This window comes from Ornithorhynchus anatinus, chromosome 1 (assembly GCF_004115215.2).
Source record: "Ornithorhynchus anatinus isolate Pmale09 chromosome 1, mOrnAna1.pri.v4, whole genome shotgun sequence".
NCBI lineage: Eukaryota > Metazoa > Chordata > Mammalia > Monotremata > Ornithorhynchidae > Ornithorhynchus > Ornithorhynchus anatinus.
Window position 1 is genome coordinate 165,025,157 of NC_041728.1, and position 23,813 is coordinate 165,048,969.

General features: G+C 46.1%; 1 protein-coding gene across 1 annotated transcript in view; it reads left to right on the top strand.

Moving 5' to 3' along the window:
- Positions 1-15,134, top strand: part of TF (transferrin) — a 41,012-nt gene extending 25,878 nt beyond the window's left edge. The window contains exons 11-17 of the mRNA XM_029057888.2: positions 549-596; positions 1,475-1,630; positions 4,641-4,788; positions 6,528-6,592; positions 7,120-7,304; positions 12,979-13,165; positions 14,864-15,134. Coding sequence (XP_028913721.1) covers positions 549-596; positions 1,475-1,630; positions 4,641-4,788; positions 6,528-6,592; positions 7,120-7,304; positions 12,979-13,165; positions 14,864-14,898 — 824 coding nt within the window. The 3' untranslated portion in view covers positions 14,899-15,134. The remainder of the gene's footprint in view (positions 1-548; positions 597-1,474; positions 1,631-4,640; positions 4,789-6,527; positions 6,593-7,119; positions 7,305-12,978; positions 13,166-14,863) is intronic.
- Positions 15,135-23,813: the final 8,679 nt, after the last annotated feature.

Sequence of the window (23,813 nt, forward strand, 5' to 3'; positions counted from 1 at the left end):
GGGAGAGTACAATATAGAAATATAACAGGCACATTCCCTGCCCACGATGACTACAGACAATCGTCTGATCAAACAGGACAAGGGCCTTCATTCCCCGGGCACAGGAACAAGAACAGCCCAGATCGTCAAAATCCAAAATAAAGTATCAGACTGTGTAGATATTTTTCCCCTCCTCTCCATCTTACCATCCACCCACCTTCTAGTAACCAGATTGCCAACAGGCGGAGTTGCAGAGTTGACATCCGGTGGGGCAAGGCTGAGGAACACGACTCTGTAATTTAATTTAATCTGTATCTGCAATTTATTTATTCATCTAAGTGTCTCCCTCTCCCCCTTAAGACTGTAGACTCATTGTGGGCAGGAAATGTGTCTCTCAATTCTGTCATTGTACTCTCCCAAGAGCTTAGAGCAGTGCTCTGCAGGCAATAAGGCTTCAAGAAATATAATAGAACGGGAAGCAAACGGAATATGGAGATGCCGGATGATCAAGATTTGGCTACACGGCCATTAACTCTTTGCACTGTGTCTCTCTTGTCCTTGTCATCCAGCACCTTTAGACTCTACCACATCTGACTGTGTGAAGAGGACTGCGGAAGGTAAGTGTCAATAGGTAACCCTGGAGGTGGAAGGAACCAACACTCAGTGGCTCAGCTTCCTGCATAACAATAATCACCATAATATTAGCATTTGTTAAGCGCTTACTATGTGCCAGACACTATACTAAATGCTGGGATGGATACAAGCAAAACGGGTTGGACACAGTCCCTGTCTCACATGAGGTCACAGTCTCCATTCCCTTTTACAGATGAGGTCACCGAGGCACAGAGAAGTGAAGTGATTTGTCCAAGGTCACACAGCAGACAAGTGGCGGAGCCGGGATTAGAACCCATGACCCTCTGACTCCCAGGCCCATGCTCTCTCCACTATGCCATGAATGAGAAGGTGGTTAAGTCACTGGTGAACTGAGGGTCAGGAGCCCCACCTCTGCTGCTTATTTTACAGTTGCAGTAGTAATATTTATTGATTGCGTTCCTGGATTATTACCCTTCAGTTTCCCCATCTACATAATGAGAACAATCAATCAGTGCTATTTACTGGGTGCTTACTATGTGCAGAGCACTGTACTAAGTGCTTGAGAGAGCACAATACAACAGAATTAGCAGATCCATTCCCTACCCATTGCGAGCTTTCAGTCTAGAGGACGAGGATCCCTGTCCTTCCTCAGCTGATAAATTTGAATGTTACCTCTGAATATATGATTTCTTTTTTAAAAAGATAAAAAGAACAAACTCTAAAGACTTCTTTAAGAAAGGAAGGTGGTAAGAAAATTCTGGTGCAATTCTTTCACCAAACCAGGCGAGGAGGGAAGCGGGGAAATGAGCCGAGAGTGGAGCTGGCGGAGCCAAACTCCGAGGCCCGGGGAGAGGTTCTGGGCGGGATTGACGTCTGCTCTTTTCCTTGCGCGGGGTGTCAGGATACTACGCCGTGGCCGTGGTCAAGAAGTCCGACTCCAGTCTCCAGTGGGGCCAGCTGAAAGGCAAGAAATCGTGCCACACGGCAGTCGGGAGGACCGCCGGCTGGAACATCCCCATGGGCATACTGTACAACCAGACTCAAAACTGCAAATTCGGTAAGAGGGGTCCCCGCCCCGGCCGGACGCGTCCTTCAGTAGGGGCTATGTGGTCTATGATAATAATAGCAATAATAATAATAATGATATTTGTTAAGTGCTTTCTATGTGTCAGGAACTACACTAAGCACTGGAGTCGTTATGAGCAAATCGAGATGGACGCAGTTCCCGTCCCACAGGGGGCTTACACACTGTTAATCCTCACTTTCCAGATGAGGTAACTGAGGCCCAGAGAATAATAATAATAATAATGTTGGTATTTGTTAAGCACTTACTATGTGCAGAGCACTGTTCTAAGCGCTGGGGTAGATACAGGGTAATCAGGTTGTCCCACGTGAGGCTCACAGTTAATCCCCATTTTACAGATGAGGGAACTGAGGCCCAGAGAAGTAAAGTGACTTGCCCAAGGTCACAGAGCAGACAAGTGGCAGAGTCGGGACTAGAATCCATGACCTTCTGACTCCGAGGCCTGTGCTCTATCCACTAGGCCAAGCTGCTTCTGCTCTGCCCCTCCTCCCTTTTGGCTTGGGTTACAACCCCATGAGGCTTGACGGACACTAGTGTCAGGATGTCGCGGGAGGGAGGCGGAGCTGGGAGATTCTTTCATTCATTCATTTGAGCACATTTATTAGTAATAATGATGACAATAATAGTAATTAAGTGCTTACTATGTGCCAAGCACTGTTCTAAGCCCTGGGGTAGATACATATTAATCAGCTTGGACACAGTCCCTGTCCCACATGGGGCTCACAGTCTTAAACCCCATTTTAGAGATGAAGTAACTGAGGCCCAGAGAAGTGAAGTGACTTGACCGAGGTCACGTAGTGTAGTAAACTAGTGGCGGATCGAGGATTAGAAACCGTTGTCCGTCTGAGTCCCAGGCCCATGTTCTATCTACTACGCTCTGCTGCTTCTGCATATTGGCTGTTTAGTGTGTGAAGAGCATTGTAGTAAGCTCTTGGGAGAGGAGAATAATAAACAGACACATTCCCTGACCACAGCAAGCTTACAGTCTAGAGGGAAAGACAGACATTAATATAAATAAATAAATGTATGAATAGATAATAATGTTGGTATGTGTTAAGCGCTTACTATGTGCAGAGCACTGTTCTAAGCGCTGGGGTAGATACAGGGTCATCAGGTTGTCCCACGTGAGGCTCACAGTCTTCATCCCCATTTTCCAGATGAGGTCACTGAGGCACAGAGAAGTGAAGTGACTTGCCCACAGTCAAACAGCTGCCAAGTGGCAGAGCCGGGATTCGAACCCATGATCTCTGACTCCCAAGCCCGGCTCTTTCCACTGAGTCACGCTGCTTCTAGGGAGTTTTCCTCTTTGAAGCAGGCTACTTGAGGATCTGTTATCTTTTTATTTTTTCCTATGTAATTTGTTAAGCACTTACTAAGCGCCCAGCACTGTTCTAAGTGCTCAGGTAGATACAAGCTAATCAGGTTGGATACGGTCCATGTCCTATTTAGGGCTCTGAGTTTAAATAAGAGGGAGACCAGGCACTGAATCCCCAATTTTGCAGATGAGATAACTGAGGCACAGAGAATTGAAGTGAATTGCCCATGGTCATCCAACAGACAAGTGGTGGAGCCAGGATTAGAACCCAGGTCTTCTGAATCCCAGGCCTGTGCTCTTTCCACTAGGTCATGCTGCTTCTCCATAATAATAATGGTATTTGTTCAGCACTTACTGTGTGCCAAGCACTGGGAGAGGTTCAAGATAATTAGATCGGACACAGTCCCTGTCCCACAAAGGGCTCATAGTCTCAAGGGAAGAGACAACAGGTTTTGAATCTTCAGTTAACAGAGGAGGAAACTGAGGCTCAGGTTGCCCAAGGCCACACAGCAGACAAGTGGTGAAACTGGGATTTGAACCCAGAGCCTCTGAGTCTCAAGCCCGGAGTCTTTTCACCAGGCAAGGCTGTTTCGTGCAAGACCTTTTTCATTCATTCAATAGTATTTATTGAGTGCTTACTATGTGCAGAGCACTGTACTAAGCGCTTGGAATGGACAAATCGGTAACAGATACAGTCCCTGCCCTTTGACGGGCTTACGGTCTAATCGGGGGAGACGGACAGACAAGAACAATAGCAATAAGTAGAATCAAGAGCATTAAATAGAATCAAGAGCAATAAATAGAATCAAGAGCAATAAATAGAATCAAGAGCAATAAATAGAATCAAGGAGCTTCTTTGCAAGAGTTCAGGCTGAGGGAAAGCTGAGCTCTCCTTCCCTCCTAACTGGGCCGGGAGGAATGATGGTGCAGGTCTTTGTCTGTAGGAGCCCCCAAACATTCAGGAGCAATGTTCTACTTGCCTCCCAGCAGCCTGGCTCCCCCCAAGAGATGCCATATTTATTTTGGGTTCCAGACCTTTGTGATAAGATGTGATAAGGAAGGAAGGGACAAAGCAAGAGAAAGAAAGAAAGGAGAGACAGGAAGAAAAAGAGAGAAAAAAGAGAAAAAGAAAAAAGAGAAAAAGAAAAAAGAGAAATAGAAAGACAGAGAAAGAGAGGAAGTGAGAGAAAAAAGTGAAAAAGAGGGAGAGAGAGAGAGGGAGAAAGAGCATATACGTTACAGTTAATTTTAAGCTCCAAGATATGTGACAAACAGCTCGGAAGAGTGAGAGCCAGGACAAATCAGTTTGGGCCCAGGAAGCCGGTAGACCCCGGGCCTGGGAGTCAGAAGGACCTGAGTTCTACTGCCACTTGTCTGCTGTGTGACCTCGGCCAAGTCACTTCACTTCTCTGGGCCTCAGTTCCCTCCCCTGAAAAACGGCGATTAAGACTGTGAGTCCCACGTGGGATGTGGACTGCGCCTACCTGACTAGCTTGTATCAACCACGGCGCTTCAGTACAGTGCCTGGCACCTGGTAAGCGCTTAACAAATACCATTAAAAAAAAAAGGCTCGGAGTGACTGAAAACCCATCGGGTGAAGGGGTTTGGGGTGGCTGTGGGCGTGGGGAGGAGGAAGGCTAAGGGGGGCCTGCAACCTCTGCCCTTCAGGCGAGTACTTCAGCGAAAGCTGCGCTCCTGGTTCGGATGTGAACTCCAACCTCTGCGCGCTCTGTGCCGGGAACCCCAAGACGGACAAGGTGCACAAGTGCGTCGCCAACAGCAACGAGCAGTACTACGGCTACACCGGAGCGTTCAGGTAACCAGTCGGTCGTACTTATTGAGCGCTTACCTTGGGGAGAGTCCAATAGAACAATATAACAGGCGATCAGTGGCACTGATTGAGCGCTCAGTCTGGGCAGAGCCCTCTGTTAAGTGCTTGGGAGAGTCAATTAGAGTTAGTAGGCAAGGCCTTGCCTTCAAGGAGCTTGCTATCTAGTTGGGGAGACAGACACTGAAATTATAAACCGGGGGCGGGGACTGAGTTTAAAGATGATAATGATGGTATTTCTTAAGCCCTTACTATGTGCAAGGCACTGTTCTAAGCGCTGGGGGGGGATACAAGGTGATCAGGTTGTCCCACGTGGGGTTCCCAGTCTTCATCCCCATTTTACAGATGAGGTAACTGGGGCACAGAGAATAATAATAATAATTATGGTATTTGTCGAGCGCTTCCTATGTGCTGAGCACTGTTATTAGCGCTGGGGTAGGTACAGGGTAATCAGACTGTCCCACGTGGGGCTCACTTTTTTTAATCCCCATTTTTACAGGTGAGGTAACTGGGGCACAGAGAAGTGAAGTGACTTGCTCAAAGTCACACAGCAGACAAGTGGCGGAGCGAGGATTAGAACCCACGACCTCTGACTCCCAAACCCAGGCTCTTTTCACTGAGCCACATGGGACTCAATAAATATGATTGAATGAATGAATGTACTGTGAGAGAAGGGGGAGACTTAAGTGCTTAGGTGTGAGGATCCTAATAATAACTGTGGTATTTGTTAATGGTACATAATAAGCATAGTACATAGTACAGGAAGTACATAGTACCGTCACTGTACTAGGCGCTGAGGTAGAGATAAGCAACCTGATTATCATGTATCTACCCCAGTGCTTAGAACAGCACCTGACTCATAATAAGTGTTTAACACATATCACAATTATTAATATCATTATTAGGGAAGCAGCAAGGCGTAGTGGATAGAGCATGGGCCTGAGAGTCAGGAGGTCATGGGTTCTAATGCTGGCTTGGCCATCTGCTGTGTGGCCTTGGGCTCTGGGCCTCAGTTACCTCATCTGTAAAATGGGGATTAAGACTGTGAGCCCCACAGGGACTGTGTCCAACCCAATTTGTATTTACCCCAGTGCTTAGTACAGTGTTTGGCACGCAGTAAGCACTTAACAAAACCCAATAATAATAATAGCAATAATTGCAAATATCATTTTAAAAACATGAAATGTATCCAACCTGATTATCTTACATCTACCTCGGTGCTTAGTATAGTGCCTGGAACCTATTAAGTGCTAACAAATACCACAATTATTATTAGTATTATTAATAATAAATATCATTGATAAAAAAATGGACCGTGTCCAACCTGATTATCTTGTATCTACCTCAGTGCTTACTACAATACCTGGAAGTCAGTAAGTGCTTAACAAATACCATATTGGCAAATGTCTCTCCTCCTTGACATCCTTCCTGGACCAAGCTTGATTTATCCTGGCTCTCACTCTTTCAAGCTATTGGCCACATATCCTGGAGCTTAAAATGGATTCTAACACATATTCTCTTTCTTTTTCTTCCTTTTTTTTCCTTCCTTCCTTCCTTTTTCTTTCCTTTTTTCTTTCTTCCCTTCTTTCTTTCTCTTTCTCACTTTTAAACTGTCTTTCTCTCTTTTCCCCTCTTTCTCTGTCTTTGTCTTTCTCTCTTCTCTCTCTCCCTTTCTCTCTTTGTCTTTCTCTTTCTCCCATCTCTGTCTCTCCTTTCTTTATTTCCAGGTGCCTTGTTGAGAAGGGAGATGTTGCTTTTGTGAAAGACAGCACTGTCCTGGAGAATACAGATGGTATGTGACTGCTTTATCTGAGAAAAAACCGAGGCCTTTCATGTATTATTTTAGGCCTAGGCCCCTGGCTTTCAGACTCAAGGAAGGGCAGTCTCCCTGGGGATTTTGTGAATCAGTGAGGCCAGGCCTAAACGTTTGTCTTCGGGAGAACCAGGGCTCTTGCATTCTATCTGTGCCTTCTGATTACTCTTAAGAGGCCTGGGGTGTTGTTAAGGAAGCTGATGTTTAAGCCCAGGAAATCCTGAGAAAAGACCCAAAGCTGGTTTTGTGAGAGGTCTGGTAAGGGAAGTGAAATGGAACTCATGACAACAAGAGGAGCGTAGAGACAGGGGATGCAGAGAGTTCGTTCCTTTTTAGGGAAAAGACTGGGTAGTTCCCACTTACCGGACAGGACAGTTGATAGGAGGAGGAGGAGCAGGAGCAGGTGGCGTAGTTGGATTTCTCTTGCCCCACGGACTGCCGCCTGCAGATTTAGCAGGCAGCAGGGGAAAGAGCTGCCAAGATGCTGAGCCTCGTTTTCTTTCCAGGACAAAACTCAGATTCCTGGGCCAAAGACCTGAAGAGCAGTGACTTTGAGCTGCTGTGCCTGGATGGTACCCGGAAGCCTGTGACCGAAGCTAAGTCGTGCCACCTGGCCCAGGCTCCCACCCACGCCGTGGTCTCCCGGGCAGACAAGGCCGACGTCGTCCGCCGGATGCTGCTCAACCAACAGGTCGGTATGACGTGGAGCCTCCTGGGGCTGTCCGGTTGGTCGGTTTCCAGGATCGGGGTGATTGAGGCCCAGACCAGACCACTGAAGTATTTTTTCTTTCTGCCCTGCTAGCTCCATTCCTGCTTAAAATAATAATAATAATGATGGTATTTGTAATGCACTTACTGTGTGCAGAGCACTATTCTAAACGCTGGGATACTTACAAGGTTATCAGATGGTCCCACGTGGGACTCGCAGTCTTAATCTTCATTTTACAGATGAGGTAACTGAGGCGGAGCTGGGATTAGAGCCCATGACCTCTGACTCCCACGTGCTCTTTCCACTAAGCCACACTGCTTCTCTTAAAGTAATAACAGTAACCGCAATGATAACAGTGGCATTCGTTAAATGCTTACTATGGGCCTACGCTTGGCTAATCCCTGGGGAAGATACAATATCATCTTGTACTTGTCCCACATGGAGCTCCTAGTGTAAATGAGAAGGAGAGTAAGTATTTATTTAATCCCTGTTTTACAGATGAGGAAGCTGAGGCACAGAGCAGTTAAAGGGACTTGCCTAACGTCACCCGGCAGGCAAATGGTAGAGCTGGGATTCGAATTTACGTCTCCTGAAACCCAGTCCTATGCTCTTTCCACTAGGCCACCCTGCTGCCCTGAAAAGCCATCGGTCCCTGGGACTTATTGCGCTACATTTAGAATTTGAAGAAGCAAAACAAATGAATCAGATTGGGTGCCTGCTCTCTAGGAGCTTACAGCCAAAGTGGGAAGAAAGACACAAATTATTTACAAATGATAAGAGCAGAAGAGAAGCACCATAGCTCAGTGGAAAGAGCCCGGGCTTGGGAGTCAGAGGTCATGGGTTTGAATGCCGGCTCTGCCACTTGGCACCTGCGGGACTTTGCGCAAGTCACTTCACTTCTCTGTGCCTCAGTTACCTCATCTGTAAAATGGGGATTAAGACTCTGAGCCCCAAGTGGGACAATCTAATAATCTTGCATCTACCCCAGCGCTTAGAACAGTGTTTGGCACATAGTAAGTGCTTAACAAATACCACCGTTATTATTATTATTCTCTTTGCCTCAGTTATCTCATCTGTAAAATGGGGATTCATTCATTCATTCAATAGTATTTATTGAGCACTTACTATGTACAGAGCACTGTACTAAGCACTTAGAAAGTACAAATCGGCAACAGCTAGAGACAGGCGCTGCCCTTGGACGGGCTTACGGTCTAATCGGATTAAAACTGTGAGCTCCACGTGGGACAACGTGAAAGTGCCCCAGAGTTTAGAACAGTGCTTGGTACATAGGAAGTGCTTAACTATATGATCATTAATTAATTAATTAATTAAGAACAATCAATCAATCGTGTCGAGTGCTGTGTGCAGAGCACTGTACTAAGAGCTTGGAAGAGTATAATATAACAGAGTTGGTAGACACATTCCCTGCCCACAACAAGCTTATAGTTTAGAACATTATCACCACTGATAATAGCAGGAAATTGGCAGAAGAAATTGTTTGATTATGCGTTCATTAACTTAAAACATATGTGTGTGTCTGTTAAAGGATAAGTGGTCTGTAGAGTGTAAGCTTTATCAGCATAGTCATCAAGTGGCATTTATTGAGAATTTGTACCATGTGCAAGCACTCTACTAAACACTTGAGCACTCTGCTTGGCTCAGTGGAAAGAGCCCGGACTTGGGAGTCAGAGGTCATGGGTTCGACTCCCGGCTCTGCCACTTGTCAGCTGTGTGACTGTGGGCAAGTCACTTAACTTCTCTGTGCCTCAGTTCCCTCATCTGTAAAATGGGGATTAACTGTGAGCTTCACGTGGGACGACCTGATGACCCTGTATCTCCCCCAGCGCTTAGAACAGTGCTCTGCACATAGTAAGCGCTTAACAAATACCAACATTATTACTAAGCACTTGAGACTGAAAGCTCATTGTAGGTTAGGAATGTGTCACCAAATCCGTTGCACTGTACTCTCCCAACCCCTTTTTTTAATGGTTTTGTTTAGCTCTTACTGTGCGTCAAGCACTGTTCTAAGCGCTGAAGTAGATACAAGACAGTTAGGTTGGGCACAGTCCATGTCCCACGTAGGGCTCACAGTCTAAGTAGCAGGGAGAACTGGTATTGAATCCCCCGTTTTTCAGTTGAGGAAACTAAGACACAGAGAAATTAAATGACTTGCCTAAGGTCACCCAGCAGATAATAATGGTGGTATTTGTTAAACACTTACTATGTGCAAAGCACTGTTCTAAGCGCTGGGGGGATACAGGGTGATCAGATTGTCCCACATGGGGCTCACAGTTTTAATCCCCATTTTACAGATGAGGTATCTGAAGCCCAGAGAAGCTAAGTGACTTTCCCACAGTCACACAGCTGACAAGTGGCAGAGCTGGGAGTCGAACCCATGACCTCTGAATCCGAAGCCCAGGCTCTTTCCACTGAGCCACGCTGATGAGGGGTGAAGCTAGGATTAGAACCCAGATCCTCTGATTCTCAGGCCCATGCTCTTTCCACTAGGCCACGCTACTTCTCAGCATTTAATACAGTGCTGTACACACTGTGAGTGCTCAATAAATACCACTGATTGATTAGGAAGGAAAATGCGATTTAATCAGGGAAGAGGTCCTGTGTGAGGTGGGTTTTCCTCAGGACTTTGAGAATGGGCAGGGCTGTGGTTTGGTTGATTTGAAGCAGGAGGGAATTCCGGGCAGAAAGAAGGGCTTGTGCAATGGGTCAGGGAAGGAGAATCAAAAAGCAAGCCACCCTGAGGTATGACCTTGGGCAAGTCATTTCACTTCTCTGGGCCTCAGTTGCCTCTTCTGTAAAATGGGGAGCGAGACTTTGAGCCCCACGTAGGACTAGGACTAAGTCCAACCCGATTTGCTTGTATCCGCCTCAGTGCTTAATACAGTGCCTGGCATATAGTAAGCACTTAAATACCATTATTATAGTAAGTGCTCAGTAAGTATGACTGATTGATGCAGCGGTTGTTTTTTACAAGCATATAAACTCCTTGAGGGCAGAGAGAGCTTTTGATTACTAAGATTGGACAGTTCCTTGTGGGTGTGCCAATAATAATAATAATAATAATAATGGTATTTGTTAAGCACTTACTATGCGCCAAGCACTGATCTAAGTGCTGGGGTAGATACAAGGTAATCAGGTTGTCCCACATGGGGCTCCCAGTCTTAATCCCCATTTTACAGATGAGTTAACTGAGGCACAGAGAAGTGAAGTGGCTTGCCCGAAGTCACACAGCTGACAAGTGGCAGAGCTGGAATTAGAACCCACGACCTTTGACTCCCAAGCCTGGGCTCTTTCCACTAAGCCACACGAGGTTTAACATCAGATGAGACAAAGCAATCTCACAGGTGACCCCGGTCCAGAGGCTACTTCTAATAATAATTAATTACGGTATTTGTTAAGCACTTACTATGTGCCAGTGTAGTGAAAGGAGCTGATAAGAAAGAGGGTGAGACCCTTCTGGAGAACCTTGAAGCCAGTGATGAGCATTGATGGGGAGAGAAAAGGGTAACCAGCGGAGGGTTTTGAAGAATGGATTGATATGTGCTGAATGTCATTTTAATAATGTTGGTATTTGTTAAGCGCTTACTACGTAAGAGCACTGTTCTAAGCGCTGGGGTAGATATAGGGGAAGGAGGTTGTCCCACGTGAGGCTCACAGTCTTTATCCCCATTTTACAGATGAGGGAACTTTAGAAAGATGATCCAGAGGATTCATCAATGGCATTTATTGGGAGTGTATTGTGTGCGGAGCCCAGTACTAAATGCTTGGGAGAGTTCACTACAACAGAGTTTGTAGACACCCTCCCTGCCCCCAAGGAGTTTACAATCTAGAAGATGAGATCAACCTATTCACGTGATTGAGCTATAGGGGATCTGTGCTCTGCTAATTTTAAATCCTTCAGCTCACATGTGTCTCCCAGACAGATTAGGTGTTGGTTAACATATTGGCCATTATATCATCATAATCTCAGGGGTGATGTATTCTAGCTCACCTCCATTTCCAAATGGTTTTATGACCGGGAGAGTTACTTTCCCTCCCTGTGCCTGGGCTTCCACTTCGGCCAAACAGAAGCAGGCGGAATAGGCTGTGATGAAGTGGGGTTCATTCATTCATTCAATAGTATTTATTGAGCGCTCACTATGTGCAGAGCACTGTACTAAGCGCTTGGAACGTACAAATCGATGGTGTAATGAATAGAACATGGGCCCAGGAGTCAGGAGGTCATGGGTTCTAATACTGGCTCTGGCACTTGTCTGCTGTATGGTCTTGGGTAAGTCACTTCATTTCTCTGTGCCTCAGTTACCTCATCTGTAAAATGGGGATTCAGACTGTGAGTCCTATGTGGGACAGGAAGTGTTTCCAACCCAATTTGCTTGTATTCATTCATTCAATAGTATTTATTGAGCGCTTACTATGTGCAGAGCAGTGTACTAAGCGCTTGGAACGTACAATTCGGCAACAGATAGAGACAATCCCTGCCCATTGACGGGCTTACAGTCTAATCGAGGGAGACAGACAGACAACCTCAACGCTTAGTAATACAGTGCCTTGCACATAGTAAGTACTTAAAAAATACTGTAATTATTATTAGAAGTAGCCTTGATGCCATGGTCACTTGTGAGATTGCTCCGTCTGATTTGATGTTAAACCTAGAGTTTGGCATCACACATGGCACTGTCCAATCTTAGTAATCGAGAGCTCTCCCTGCCCTCAAGGGGTTTATATCCCTGTAAGAAACACTAATCTCATCAATCAATCAATCATATTTACGGAGCTCTTACTGTAATAATGGTATTTGTTAAGTGCTTACTTTGTGCCAGACACTGTACTAAGCCTTGGAGTGGATACAAACAAATTGGGTTGGACACAGTCTGTGTCCCACAGTCTCGTTCCTCATTTTACAGATGAAGTAACTGAGGCCCAGAGAAGTGAAGTGATTGTCCTAAGGTCACACAGCAGACAGCTTAAGATAGTACAAGAGTTAGTAGACATGTTCCATGCTCATAATTAGCTCAAGCTGCTTTATGGTTATTTGAGTTTAAATTTCTTTATGAGATGTTATTAAGTGCTTAAAGACACTAGTCTGTAAGTTCACTGTGGTCAGGAAAAGTGCCTGGTGTTGCATTGTACTCATCCCAGTGCTTATTAGAGTGCTCTGCCCATAGTAAGCATTGATAAAAACAATTGATTAATTTACCGTTCACTCGCTCCCCTGTAATAATAATAATAATGTTGGTATTTGTTAAGTGCTTACTATGTGCCGAGCACTGTTCTAAGCACTGAGGTAGATACAGGGTAATCAGGTTGTCCCACGTGAGGCTCACAGTCCTCACCCCCATTTTACAGGTGAGGTAACTGAGGCACAGAGAAGTGAAGTGACTTGCCCAAAGTCACACAGCTAAGTGGCAGAATCAGGATTCAAACCCATGACCCCTGACTCCCAAGCCCGGGCTCTTGCCCCTGAGCCACGCTGCTTCTCTGTATGGATACTTATATCTAAATCTAGAGTGTAAGCTCACTGTGGGCAGGGTATGTGTCTTTTTATTGTTGTACTCTCCTAAGCGCTTAGCACAGTGTTCTGCACACAGTAACACCCAATAAATTCTACTGAATGTATGAATCTGTTAACCCTATTCAGGAGCTCTATGGAAGCCAAGGAAGTGAAAAAGACATCTTCGAGCTGTTCAAGTCCCAGACCAAAGACCTCCTGTTCAAAGACTCCACTGTGTGCTTGGCAGACCTTAAGGATAAACTAACTTATCAGAAATTCCTGGGATTGGAATATCTCACAGCCGTATCCGGTCTGAGCCAGTGCTCTACCTCCGGTAAGTAGAGCTGTCACTTCTAGCTCAATATTCTCCCCGTTTGCCAGTCCTGCAGCAAGGAAGGAAGCCCATCTGTTAGACGGAGTGGTTGCTTCGTCTCTCCCCTTTACCCTGCAAGAGGAGGAAATAGCAGCAAAGCCTAGTGGAATATTTCCTGGCTGTTTGAAGCCGGGTTTCCCTAATTAGTGTTGGAATGGCATCAGGTGAATTAATTCTCACAGTTCCGGTGTGCTCAGAGCAAAAGATCCTGAGATGTCCTCCCCTTCTCCCCACAACGCCCTCCACCCCCAAACCGCATCTACGTAATCCTCAAATTCATTTTGACAAAGTGGCAGAGGGGCAGCAAGCCGCTGGACGCTCCATTGAGAAACTCCCGGAGATGTGGAACGCGACAATGAATAGTAATAATAATAATGTTGGTATTTGTTAAGCGCTTACTATGTGCAGAGCACTGTTCTAAGCGCTGGGGTAGGCACAGGGGAATAAGGTTGTCCCACGTGGGGCTCACAGTCTTCATCCCCATTTTAATGTAATGTTGGTATTTGTTAAGCGCTTACTATGTGCCGAGCACTGTTCTAAGCGCTGGGGTAGACATAGGGGAATCAGGTTGTCCCACATGGGGCTCACAGTCTTAATCCCCATTTTACAGATGAGGTAACTGAGGCTCAGAGAAGTTAAGTGACTTGCCCACAGTCACACAGCTGACAAGTGGCAGAGCTGGGATTCGAACCCATGACCTCTGACTCCAAAGCCCGGGCTCTTTCCACTGAGCCACGCTGCTTCCGGCAGATTTAGGCTGAAGCGAAGCTAAACAAAAACAAGGCTTGGCAGAAATAGAAATCAATACCCGCATACATCTGTGTGCTGTTGTGGGTGGTGAGCCAGGCTGTGATTTATATTTTTTCAGTTTTCCTTTTAATTTGCTCCATTTAATAGAAGGGGGAGATTGTCGCAAAACTCTAACTTCGAAATAAGTGGACAAGTAATCGCCGAGTGTCCCTGGGGAGAATAACGATCGATGTGTCGTACTTATTGAACTCCCACTGTGTGTGGAGGAGTGTACCAAGCACTTGAGGGAGTACAATAAAACTAAGAGATTCCCTGCCTTCTGAGATCTTTCCCAGGAAAGAGGCAGTGAGCTATCCTTCTGATAAAAGTCAGTCAAACAATGGATGGTACTTTCTAGGGGCCGAACACTGTATTAAATGCTTAGGGGAGTACAATACAATAAAGTTGGTAGATCTGATGCCTTCCAGTAGCTTACAATCTCACGGGGGAGGTAGATATTAAACTAAATTACTTGTAGGGGAAGCAGCAGAGTATAAAGATGTGACAAATGTACATTCCTGAACGCTTAGTACAGTGCTCTGCACACAGTAAGCGCTTAATAAATAGGAACGACTGACTGGACGTGAGTGCTGCCGGGGCTGAGTATCGAATGACCATCAGAGAGCACAGAAGGGTACGGAATCAAGTGCATTGGTGATGCAGAAGGGAGGATAGGGTGAGGAGATGAGAAATTAGAGAAATCTCCCTGGAAGAGATGTATTTAAGCAAGGCTTTGCAGATACTCCTAACAGTATGGCTGAAGTAATTCCCGGAAGGTCGGAGTAGGATCCATGTTTGCCCTGTCGGTGGAGGGCGGGAGGGGAATTGTTTTTAAGCAGCTGACATGTTCCATCTGAACCTTCCCCACAGAACTCCTGAAAGCCTGCAACTTCCACACGGAATAGGAACCCTGTCCCGAAGAACACCCAGACAGGACCAAGAATCAGACTGCTCCACTTCCCTCCTGTTCTCCATGCCCAACTCCAGCGCCGTAGGGAGTCCTCCAGGCTTCTGCCTCCTCCTCATTTTCTTTTCCACCTGGCCCCTGAGAGGTTTCAGTTTCATCCACCTTAACAACTCCCTGCTGTTTTCTGAGCAAGAAATAAAATGAAAAAAATTCCACCCCTTGGGTTCTCTTAAATGCTGCTTCTTCCCTTTGCGCATCGATTCTCGATCGGTGGTATTTGTTGAGCGTTTGTGCAGAGCACTGTACTAAGCACTTGAGAGAGTACAGTGCAACAACTGGAAGAAATGAGTACAACAGTTGGAAGAAACGATCTCTGCCAGTGAGGAGCTTAAGTCTAGTGGGATTCTCCTCATTTAGACCTCAATTGTCTTCTGTGTCATAACCACACTCAGGTAGGAATTAAACACCCTTGAACTTGACCCTTTTCCCTAAATACTCCCCCCGAAATTTCTCCCCAGAAAGGTAGAGGGACGGGGGAAGCAGTCAAGATAGGGTGCCGCTAGGCAATCCAACCATTCTTGTTGCCTCGCTTGACCATCCTTCACAGAGCCAGAGCAGAGAGACACGATGGGAAATGGAGCTGGAGGGACATGAGTGGTAAATGAATAGCGATTTTGTTGTCACAAATCACCAATCAATGGTATTTATTAAGTGCTTACTGTGTGCAGAACATTTTCCTAAGCACTTGGGAGAGTACAACAGAACTGACAGATACGTTTCCTGCTCATAACACACTACAGTGCCTGGCACATGGTAAGTGCTTAACAAATACCATTAAAAAAAAGTGCAGAAGAAAATGGGAGGGTGAATCCGGTGGGAAAATAAGGGGTTGATCAAGGAAGACCCCTTCAAGGAGATAGGATTTTACTCATTCCTTTCCCCCAATCACGTATTTATTGAGGCTTACAGTGCGCAGGCCACTGTACTAAGCACTTGGGAGAGTAAAACACAATATATCAGATATATCCCCTGCCCAAAGTGAACTTACAGTCCAGTAGGGGAGACAGACATTAATATGAATGTCTAGAAGCAGCGTGGCTCAATGGAAAGAGTACAAGCTTGGGAGTCAGAGGTCATGGGTTCTAATCCCAAATCCGCCACATGTCAGCTGTGTGACCTTGGGCAAATCACCTAACTTCTCTGTGCCTGTTACCTCATTTGTAAAATGGGGATGAAGACTGTGAGCCCTACATGGGACAACCTGATTGGCTTGTATCTACTCCAGCACTTAGAATAGTGCTTGGCACATAGTAAGTGTTTAACAAATACCAACATAATTATTATTATTATGAATAAATTATGGATATATATATGTAAGTATGGAGCTGGGAGGTTGAATAAAGGGAGCAATTCAGTGAGACACAGAAGGGAATAATAATGATGGTATGTGTTATTTGCTTGATATGTGCAAAGCACTGTTCTAGGCGCTGGGGTGTATACAAGGTAATTAGGTTGTCCCACATGGGGCTCACAGTCTTAATCCCCATTTTTACAGATGAGGCAACTGAGGCACCTGCCCAAAATCACACAGCTGATAAGGGGCGGAGCCAGGATTAGAAACCATGAACTCAGACTCCCAAACCCGTGCTGTTTCCACTGAGCCGCGCTACTTCTGGGAAAAGAGGAAATGAGGGCTTAGTCAGGGAAGACCTCTTGGAGAAGGTGTGCCTTCAATAAGGATTTGAAGGTAAGGAGAGTAACTGTCTGTCGGACATTAAAACTAAGGGTGTTTTGGACTTGAACACGATACCCTGCCCTTGTCCTGTGGGAAAGACCATAGCCAGGGGAGTATGGCTCCCCTTATTCTAGACCAAGGATTTCTGATGATCTCATGTTCTGGATGATATGGCCTCTACAGCAGGTTGTGTGTATAGACCTGCAGGGGATGGGTGGAAATGGAAAGAATCTGATTTCAGCTTTTTAAAAATTTTTTAAGTGATTCATTCATTCATTCATTCAATTCTATTTATTGAGGGCTTACTGTGTGCAAAACACTGTAACTAAGCGCTTGGGAGAGTACAATATAACAGACACATTCCTGCCCAAAATGACCTCACAGTGTAGTGGAGCAGCGTGGTTCAATGGAAAGATCCCAGGCTTGGAGTCAGATGTCATGGGTTCGAAGTCCGGCTCTGCCACTTGTCAGCTGTGTGACTGTGGGCAAGTCACTTCTCTTCTCTGGGCCTCAGTTCCCTCATCTGTAAAATGGGGATGAAGATTGTGAACCTCACGAGGGACAACCTCATTCCCCTGTATCTACCCCAGTGCTTAGAACAGTGCCCTGCACATAGTAAGCGCTTAACAAATACCAACATTATTAGAGGGGGAGACAGACATTAATATATATAAATAGATAAATAAATAAATATGTGCCAGGCACTGTACTAAGTGCTGGGGTAGATATAAGCTAAGTAGGTTGGACGCAGTCCATATAACAATAATGATAATGATGGTATTTGTTAAGTGCTTAGTATGTGCCACACACTGTTCAAAGTGCTGAGGGAGATACAAGGTAATCAGGTTGTCCCACGTGGGGCTCACAGTTTTAATTCCCCATTTTACAGTTAAGGTAACTGAGGCACAGAGAAGTTAAATGACTGACCCAACGTCACGCAGCTGATAAGTGGCAGAGCCAGGATTAGAACCCACAACCTCTTGACTCCCAAGCCCGGAGTCATTCCACTAAGTCACGCTGCTTCTCTATCCCACTTGGGGCTCACGGTCTTAATCCACATTTTTCAGAGGAGGTAAGTGAGGCACAGAGAAGCTTAAGTGACTTGCTCAAGGTCACCCAGCAGCCAAGTGGCAGAGTCGGGATTAGAACCCAGGTTCTTCCGACTCCCAGGCCTGTGCTCCAGCCACTGGGCCAGTTACGAAGAGGGTGGGTGCTCAGGCGAGAGTCAGGATGTCAGAGAGGAGTTGGCAAGAAGGAGGTACAGTGAGTAGTTTGGCGTTAGAGGAACAGGGTGATGGCTGGATTGCAGTAGGAAATCAGGGGTGAAGTAGGAGGGGCCAAGGTGACTGAGTACTTTAAAGTGGATGGTAGGGAGTTTTCCTGTTTGATGCAGAGGTGGAATGGGCAACCCCGGGAGGTTCTTAAGGAGTGTGGAAATCTGGACCGAACAGATTTATAGAAAAATGATCAAGACAGCAGAGTGAAGTATGGGCTGAGGTAGGGAGATACAGGAGGCAGGGAGATCAGCGAGGAGGCTGATGCCGTGATCCAGACTGGATAAGATAAATGCTTGGGTTTACATGGTTGCAGTCTGGATGGAGAGGAAAGGGAGGAGTTTATTCATTCAGTAGTATTTATTGAGTGCTTATTCAATATTCAATAGTATTTATTGAGCACTTACTATGTGCAGGGCACTGTACTAAGCGCTTGGAATGAACAAGTCAGCAACAGATAGAGACGGTCCCTGCCGTTTGATGGGCTTACGGTCTAATCGGGGGAGACGGACAGACAAGAACAATGGCAATAAATAGAGTCGAGGGGAAGAGCATCTCGTAAAAACAATGGCAACTAAATAGAATCGAGGCAACGTACAATTCATTAACAAAATAAATAGAGTAATGGAAATAGATACAGTTGAGCGGACGAGTACAGTGCTGAGGGGATGGGAAGGGAGAGGGGGAGGAGCAGAGGGAAAGGGGGAAAAGAGGGTTTAGCTGCGGAGAGGTGAAGGGGGGGTGGTAGAGGGAGTAGAGGGAGAAGAGGAGCTCAGTCTGGGAAGCCTCTTGGAGGAGGTGAGTTTTAAGTAGGGTTTTGAAGAGGGGAAGAGAATCAGTTTGGCGGAGGTGAGGAGGGAGGGCGTCCCGGGACCGCGGGAGGAGGTCGACGGCGGGATGGGCGAGACCGAGGGATGGTGAGGAGGTGGGCGGCGGAGGAGCGGAGCGTGTGGGGTGGGCGGTAGAAAGAGAGAAGGGAGGAGAGGTAGGAAGGGGAAAGGTGATGGAGAGCCTTGAAGCCTAGAGTGAGGAGTTTTTGTTTGGAGCAGAGGTGCAGAGCACTTACTAAGCACTTGGAATGTACAAATCGGTAACAGATAGAGACAGTCCCTGCCCTTTGATGGGCTTACAGTCTCTAATCGAGTTTAGTGATGTTGTGAAGGTTGAACACCCAGGATTTAGCGACAGATCAAATATGTGGGTTGAATGAGAGAGATCAGTTGAGGATAATGCCATGAGCACTATACTAAGGACTTGGGAAAGGAATCATCATCATCGTCATAATAATTATGGTACTTGCTACGCATTTACTATATGCCAAGCACTCTTCTAAGCACTGGGGTAGATACAAGTTAATCAGGTTAAGCTCAATTTTAAGCTTAATTTTACTGGGGATTAAGCTGGAGAGTGTTTAGGTAGGCATGCATTCATTCATTCAGTTGTATTTATCGAGCGCTTACTGTGTGCAGAGCACTATGCTCTTGGAAAGTGCAATTTGGCAACAGAGACAATCCCTACCCAACAACGGGCTCACAGTCTAGAAGGGGGAGACAGGCAACAAAACGAAACAAGTACACAGGCATCTTGGCTCAGTGGAGAGACCCCGGACCTGGGTTCCAATCCCTGCTCCCTCACATGTCTGCTGGGTGAGGTTGGGCAAATCACCAAACTTCTCTGGTCCTCAGTTCCCTCATCTGTAAAATGGGGTTTGAGACTATGAGCCCTAGGTGGGACAGGGACCCAATTTACTTGTATCCATCCCAATGCTTGGCATGTAGTAAGCGCTTAACAAGTACCATTATTATTATTACTTTCCCAAGTTCTTAGTACAGTGCTCTGCTCAGTGGGGATTAAGAGTGTGAGCCCCATGGGGGACAAGGACTGTGTCCAATCTGCTTAACCTGAAATTAGCTCAGCACTTAGAACAATTCTTGGCCTACAGTAAGCGCTAAACAAGTACCACAGTTATTATTTTACAGATGAGGTAGTACAACAGAGTTGGTAGATACATTCCCTGCCCACAACTAGCTTCTAATCTAAAGGTTAGAGTTAAGAGGGAAAATTCCCTGGAAGAGGTTGGATTTTGAGGCAACACTCCAAAAAGGAGAGGACTGTGATGAACGGACTGGGGCCAAAGGTATTTGTTAAACACTTATTCTGTCCCAGGCACTGTACTAAGCGCTGGAATGGATACAACCAAAATGGGTTGGACACAGATCAGAGAATTGTTTTGGGGGGAGGCTAACTCTTGTACGCACACCTCACAAAAGGAGGGGTTCTTTTTGGTCCCTTGAGAATCAGTAGCCTTATTGTTAGGTATGTTTTCCCTCAGACACGCCTGTTACTCCTCAGGATCTTCTTTACTGTTGTACTTTCTCAAGTGCTTAGGACAGTGCTCTGAACACAGTAAGCGCTCAGTAAATACGAATGAATGAATGAATGAATGAATGAATGAAGGATCCGTTCTTTCATGTCTTCCTTTCTGGAACATATGTTCCTCCTTGATTTGCCTCCTTTCGTTACAGATCTCACTAGCATCCCCTTTCCTACTGGCCCAGAGCAAGAAAAGAGGGAAAAGGGAGGAAGGGGAAGAAAGGAAGGGGTTGGGAGAGAGGAGAAAGTGAGAAAGGGGAAGAAAGGGAAATGAAAGAGGAAGATGGGAAGGACAGGGAGGAGGAAGGAGGAGGAAGGGGTTCCTCAAGGGTCAGTTCTTGCCCTCTTCTGTTCTCCATCTACATTCACTCCCTTGGTAAACTCAGTTGCTCCCAGGGCTTCAACTATCATCTCTAACGCAGATGACACCAAAATCGACATCTCCTCCCTTCAGGCTCCTATCTCCTCCTGCCTCCAGGATGTCTCTACCTGGATGTCTGCCCGCCACCTAAAACTCAACATGTCCAAAACCGAGCTCCTTATCTTCCCTCCCAAGCCCTGTCCTCTTCCTGACTTCCCTATCACTGTGAATGGTACGACCATCCTTCCCATCTCTCAAGCCCGCAACCTTGGTGTCATCCTTGACTCAACACTCTCATTCAGCCCACACATCCAATATGTCACCAATGCCTGCCAGTCTCACCTTTACAATATTGCCAAGATCCGCCCTTTCCTCTCCGTCCAAACGGCTATCTTACTGGTACAAGCTCTCATAACATCCCGACTGGATTATTGTGTCAGCCTTCTCTCTGATCTCCCTTCCTCCCGTCTCTCCCCTCTCCAGTCTATTCTTTATTCAGCTGCCCGGGTCATCTTCCTGCAGAAACGCTCTGGGCATGTCACTCCGCTCCTTAAAATCCTCCAGTGTTTGCCCATCAACCTCCGCACGAAACAAAAACTTCTCACTCTGGGCTTCAAGGCTCTCCATCACCTTCCCCCTTCCTACCTCTCCTCCCTTCTCTCTTTCTACTGCCCACCCCGCATGTTCCGCTCCTCTGCCACTCACTTCCTCACCATCCCCGTTCACGCCTATGCTGCCGTCGACCTCTGGCCCATGTCCTACCGCGGTCCTGGAATGCCCTCCCTCCTCACCTCTGCCAAACTAACTCTCTTCCCCTCTTCAAGGCCCTACTGAGAGCTCACCTCCTCCAAGAGGTCTTCCCAGATTGAGCTTCCCCTTTTCCCTCTGCTCCCTCTCTGCTCCCCCTTCACCTCCCCTCAGCTAAGCCCCCTTTCCCCCTGCTCCTCCCCCTCTCCCTTCCCCTCCCCTCAGCACTGTGCTCATTTATATAGATTTTCATTACCCTATTTATTTTGTTAATGAAGTGTACATCCCCTTGATTCTATTTATTGTGATTAAGTTGTCTTGTTTTTGTCCATCTGTCTCCCCCAATTAGACTGTAAGCCCATCAATGGGCAGGGATTGTCTCTATTTGTTGCCGAGTTGTACATTCCAAGCGCTTAGTACAGTGCTCTGCACATAATAAGTGTTCAATAAATACTATTGAATTAATTAATGAATGAATGAGAAAAGGTGAATAGGGGAAAGAGATGGGTAAAGTCTTATCTCCTCTAAGGGGCCTTCCCTGACTACTCCTCATTTTCCCCACCAGATTCACCCTCCCTTCTCCTTCTGCATTATTTTTTAATGGTATTTCAGTGCTTACTATCAGCCAGGCACTGTACTAAATGCTGGGGCATAAACAAGATGGTCAATTATTGCAACCTATAAGGGAATTGAGGCTCAGAGAGGTTGAAAGACCTTCCCAAGCATAGCAGGCCAGTGGCAAAACTTGGACTAAAACCTGGGTCTCCTGTCTCCTTAGAAGCAGCATGTCCTAGTGGCAAGAGCACAGGCTTAAGAGTCAGAGGACATGGGTTCTAGTCTTGGGTCCGCTACTTGTCTGTTGTGTGACCTTGGACAAGTTTCTTCACTTCTCTGTGCCTCGTTACTTCATCTGTGAAATGGGGATTAAGTCTGCGAGCTCCAAGTGTGAGAGGGAGAGTGTCCAACCTGATTGCCTTGTATGTACTCCAGTGCTTAGAACAGTGCAATAAATACCATTATTATTATTATTTATCTAATTTAAGTTGCACAATCTCTTTCCTTTCTTCAAAAAAGTGCCTTGTTACAGGGTAATTCCTTTTGAATACCTCTGTGTACCTCTGAATTCCTTTTTTCCATCAGAATTCTCTTGAATCATTTTTACAACTTCACCTTCTTTCATGAAAATTGATCAAGAGTTCTTTGCCTGTTGTTGGACCTTGGGCAAGTTCCTTAATTTCTCCGTGTCTCAGTTTCTTTATCTGTAAAATGGAGATTAAATCCCTGTTGTCCCTCCTAATTAGAGCGTGAGCCCCATGTGAGACAGTGACTGTGTCTGATCTGCATATTTCTCTAGCTACTTCAGTGCTTAGGACAGTTCCTGGCACAGAGTAAACACTTAACAAATACTATAATTATTATTATTAGTATTAGAATCTGTCAAAGTTGGGTTCCCTCTGGATTGGATTGGGGGCTCTTTGGAATGAGGCAAACAAGACAGAGCATTTCAAACTTCATATCATCCAAGGCAGGATGGAGTTAAGGCCCTTCCTCCACCCAACCCCCAATTCTAAATAAAACTCTATAAACCCCAGGGGCCATGGCTGAGCTTAACACACAAGCGGGCACGAGAAACAAACAGGATTGATTTAAAAACTTAAACAGAGAGAAACAAGCACGGATTGTTGAGGGTCATGAGGTAGCTATGTCACGAGGTAACTATCTACAGCTCCTGAAGGGCTTTAGTACTGATTAACAGACCGTCATCCTAGAAACCATGGCCTAATCCGCTAACCTTTTTAATGGAGCCTCTATCCAAGTTAGTGAGAGAAATGGCTTCCTTAGATCATTCGGGACAGAACTAAGACTCCCATTTCATTCCCAGTGAAAGGGGACTAAGAGTCTTCCTCTCCCCCTACTAATAATGTTGGTATTTGTTAAGCACTTACTATGTGCAGAACACTGTTCTAAGCGCTGGGGTAGATACAGGGTAATCAGGTTGTCCCACGTGAGGCTCACAGTTAATCCCCATTTTACAGATGAGGGAACTGAGGCCCAGAGAAGTGCAGTGACTTGCCCACAGTCCCACAGCTGACAAGGGGCAGAGTCGAGATTAGAACCCATGGCCTCTGACTCCTAAGCCCGGGCTCTTTCCACTGAGCCATGCTGCTGAGCAGGTATCTTATTCCTGGTTTACAGATCGATCAGTCAGTCAAGAGAAGCAGCGTGGCTCAGTGGAAAAAGCCTGGGCTTGGGAGTCAGAGGTCGTGGGTTCTAATACCGCCTCTGCCACTTGTCAGCTGTGTGACTTTGGGCAAGTCACTTCACTTCTCAGTGTCTCAGTTCCCTCATCTGTAAAAATGGGGATTAAGACTGTGAGCCTCATGTGGGACAAACTGATTACCCTGTATCTACCCCAGCACTTA